This window comes from Rhagoletis pomonella, unplaced genomic scaffold, assembly GCF_013731165.1.
Source record: "Rhagoletis pomonella isolate Grant_MI unplaced genomic scaffold, Rhpom_1.0 Rhpom_scaffold_00007, whole genome shotgun sequence".
Lineage (NCBI taxonomy): Eukaryota > Metazoa > Arthropoda > Insecta > Diptera > Tephritidae > Rhagoletis > Rhagoletis pomonella.
This window is the reverse complement of record NW_023458561.1, coordinates 14,739,543-14,742,299: the sequence shown is the minus strand read 5'-3', so window position 1 is coordinate 14,742,299 and position 2,757 is coordinate 14,739,543. Positions and strand designations below refer to the sequence as shown.

The following is a 2,757-nucleotide window of genomic DNA, read 5'->3' as shown; positions in this document are numbered from 1 at the left end:
ACAATTTTAAAAAACATAGATATACACAAGGGAGCAAAGGGTACTTGGGCCTGTTCAACGGAATCATTTTTTGTGTAGTTTCACAAAAAGTGCAATAAGAACCAAGGTAATAAAGGTTTTTCTTTCACTTATTTTCGAAATTGATCCTTCTTAAAATGAAGTTTCTCCGTCGCCTACAAGTGCAGCTTAAGGCTGTGATCTTGTTTGTTTAAAAAAATATTTAGAAACAGATATCCAAAACTTTATCTCATTAAAATTTTATCTAATTAAAGGTAGCATAATACATATATTCATAATCTATCATCAAATCAGCACAAAATATACGGATCGACATTAAAAATGTTACATATATCAAAGCTTTTCTCTGCTCCTAGCGGGTATTGCAAATTAGAGAGGCTTGATGTCGCTTTTGCTTTTTATTTTTCCTTATGGGTGTTTGATCACCTATTTCAAATGACTGTTTTACCAACTTAATGCTGGCCTCCACTCCTAAGCTGGAACTCATTACACTATCAATCGGTACAGAATCCTCTATTTGCTTATTTAGATTTGTAGAATAAACTTCGATTCCAGTTTCTCTTTGGTAGTAATCGGAATTGCAATTAGTTGGGGAAGCAAAGTTAGAAGTAGAAAAACTGCTGCTTTCGTCATCAATGAGCTCATAAGTACTTTGACGCAGAAATGTATAATAATCTGCCTCTGTAGTTGACAAAGCAGCAAACGTTGCGGAACTAATCGATGATGATGATAAATTGCTGGTAAAATAAGAGTCCAAAATTTCTGAGGCTGAATTTTGACCCGGTCAGAACTTCAAATCCTTGATTGCCTGAGGTAAATCGGGGAGCTTAATATCTTTAATTTGTTGTGGAATGTTCATACTTTTGACTGCGCTTACAGCTCGGGCAGGAGCTGCCGAAATACCAGCCTAAAAATTAAATTATTTGAACTTGTTTTGTTTTTATAAATTCGTCTTACTTCTTGCTTGACTAGTTTATTCTGTTCTTCTATTCGTGCTAATATGTCGGTCATATTTGTTTGAAGAACCATTCCGCCCATAACGAGTTCAGCTAAAATATGATGCACTGCGTCGGCATGGAAAATCAAATCTAATTCACAAACATTTTCAAAACATTTGTCCAGAGTTTCTACAAAAACTTGGATTAAATCCAAAATTCCCAATTCACTTTCAGACGAGTCCACACAAAACACAAAATAAAGAGTAGCATAATGGCGATATATCAATTTGTAGTCAGAACCACCAATGAGACTAAAAGATAATTACACATAAGAGAGTCATCTGCATTAATTGTTATTCGTACTCACCTTCCACCTTCCAAAAAATTACAGACGTTATCCTCTCGTTTCGACACAAGCTGAAACGTTTCTTTAATTATTTGTTGCTGCATATCTTCATTCTAGAATTGGTTGTAGAAGTATTAGACTCCAAATTGGTGATACATACATGTGTATACACATAAAAGTTGTTTACTTACAAAGTATTGGTAGAATTTCGAAAGCCTCGGCTTCCCATGGTTGTTGAAAACCAAAATCGCCTTTATCATTTTTTTCTGTACGTCCACAGACCGTAAAGAAACCTGTATTTTTAATAGATTTATTTAAGGTATTACTTCAATTGATACAGTTCATACACAAAAACCCGAGCACCCTTTAAAAAAAATTAGTAATAGACACCGATTAGAGCTGGAAAACTACCGATGGCACTATCGATAGTTTTCACTCAATCATACATCACGGAGCAGCGAACAAAGGTGGCGCCGTCAGTGGTACCGCTACTTTGGTTTCGCCGATTTTGACATTTGTGGTAACTTGTAAATAAACTTTTGTTACAAATCAGCGAAAGAGAAATTTGAATTATAAGTGAAAAATCAGTTTAACTCGTCTTAATTTGCAATTTGTGAGTGATTTTTGAGTCGAAGACGCGTAAAAACCAATAACAATGAAGTGCTGTGTGTTAAATTGCGACAGTCGTCAAAATGCAAGAAGCGTAGATGCAAGTGGAGCGCTGGGACGAATCGCTGCATTTTGTGTACATAGGGTACGGCAAAGCCGTTCCCGAAATGTTTCTCTATTATTATATTAACAGCATTTCCTCACAATGATTTTGTTTTTGCTCCACGCATCCTCCATTAGCAAGTTGAGTTTAAGTAAATTGATAAGAAAAAATCAATTTTGCAATATAGGCGTCAAAGGAAAGAGGCTGAAGAAGGCTTACAGCCAAAGATATTTTTTTTAGAGTTACCACCTGTTTGAAAATTTACATTTAATTAAATTTATAAGATAAATTGAATGTTGCAATATGGGTATCAAACTTAAGGGGTTTAGGAAATTGTATTGCCGAAAATATTTTTAGGGAGGGCTGCCACCTGTTTGAAAATTTTTGTTGTATTAAATTGATAAAATAAATGAAATCTATATCTACATCTATACATACATATAATAAAATTGTAACAGGTCGATGTCTGTACCTTATAGATATTAAAGAAAAATTAATATGGTGGGTTTTTATTTAAGCTATAGAAGCCAAATAAATAATTTTTAGAATTTTTGAATCTCTGTCTGTATATTTGTACGCGCATCAGGTGAAAACATGGATTTGAATGCAGTTTTCACCGATGTATCGCTAGAGATCTAGCTTCCAATATAGAAGAAAAAATTAGAGAGTTGACACCTGTGTTTAAAATTTCAATTTAGGTCAATTGATACGGTAAGGTGAATACTGCAATATGGCTGTCAAAA

At 34.2% G+C, this 2,757-nt stretch overlaps 1 protein-coding gene across 2 annotated transcripts; it reads right to left on the bottom strand.

Moving 5' to 3' along the window:
- Positions 1-233: 233 nt before the first annotated feature.
- Positions 234-1,719, bottom strand: LOC118742360 (AP-3 complex subunit sigma-1). 2 transcript variants are annotated; one of them, XM_036474377.1, is made up of 5 exons: positions 1,650-1,684; positions 1,494-1,595; positions 1,324-1,415; positions 976-1,267; positions 448-925 (listed from the first exon to the last, which is right to left on the bottom strand). In XM_036474377.1, the coding sequence occupies exons 2-5, from the start codon at positions 1,560-1,562 to the stop codon at positions 803-805; spliced, it is 576 nt and encodes a 191-aa protein (XP_036330270.1). In that variant the 5' UTR covers positions 1,563-1,595; positions 1,650-1,684; the 3' UTR covers positions 448-802. The 2 variants fall into 2 exon arrangements, with proteins under 2 accessions (XP_036330271.1, XP_036330270.1); XM_036474378.1 differs by having other exon boundaries at positions 234-925; positions 1,494-1,719.
- Between the last annotated feature and the right edge of the window lie 1,038 nt (positions 1,720-2,757).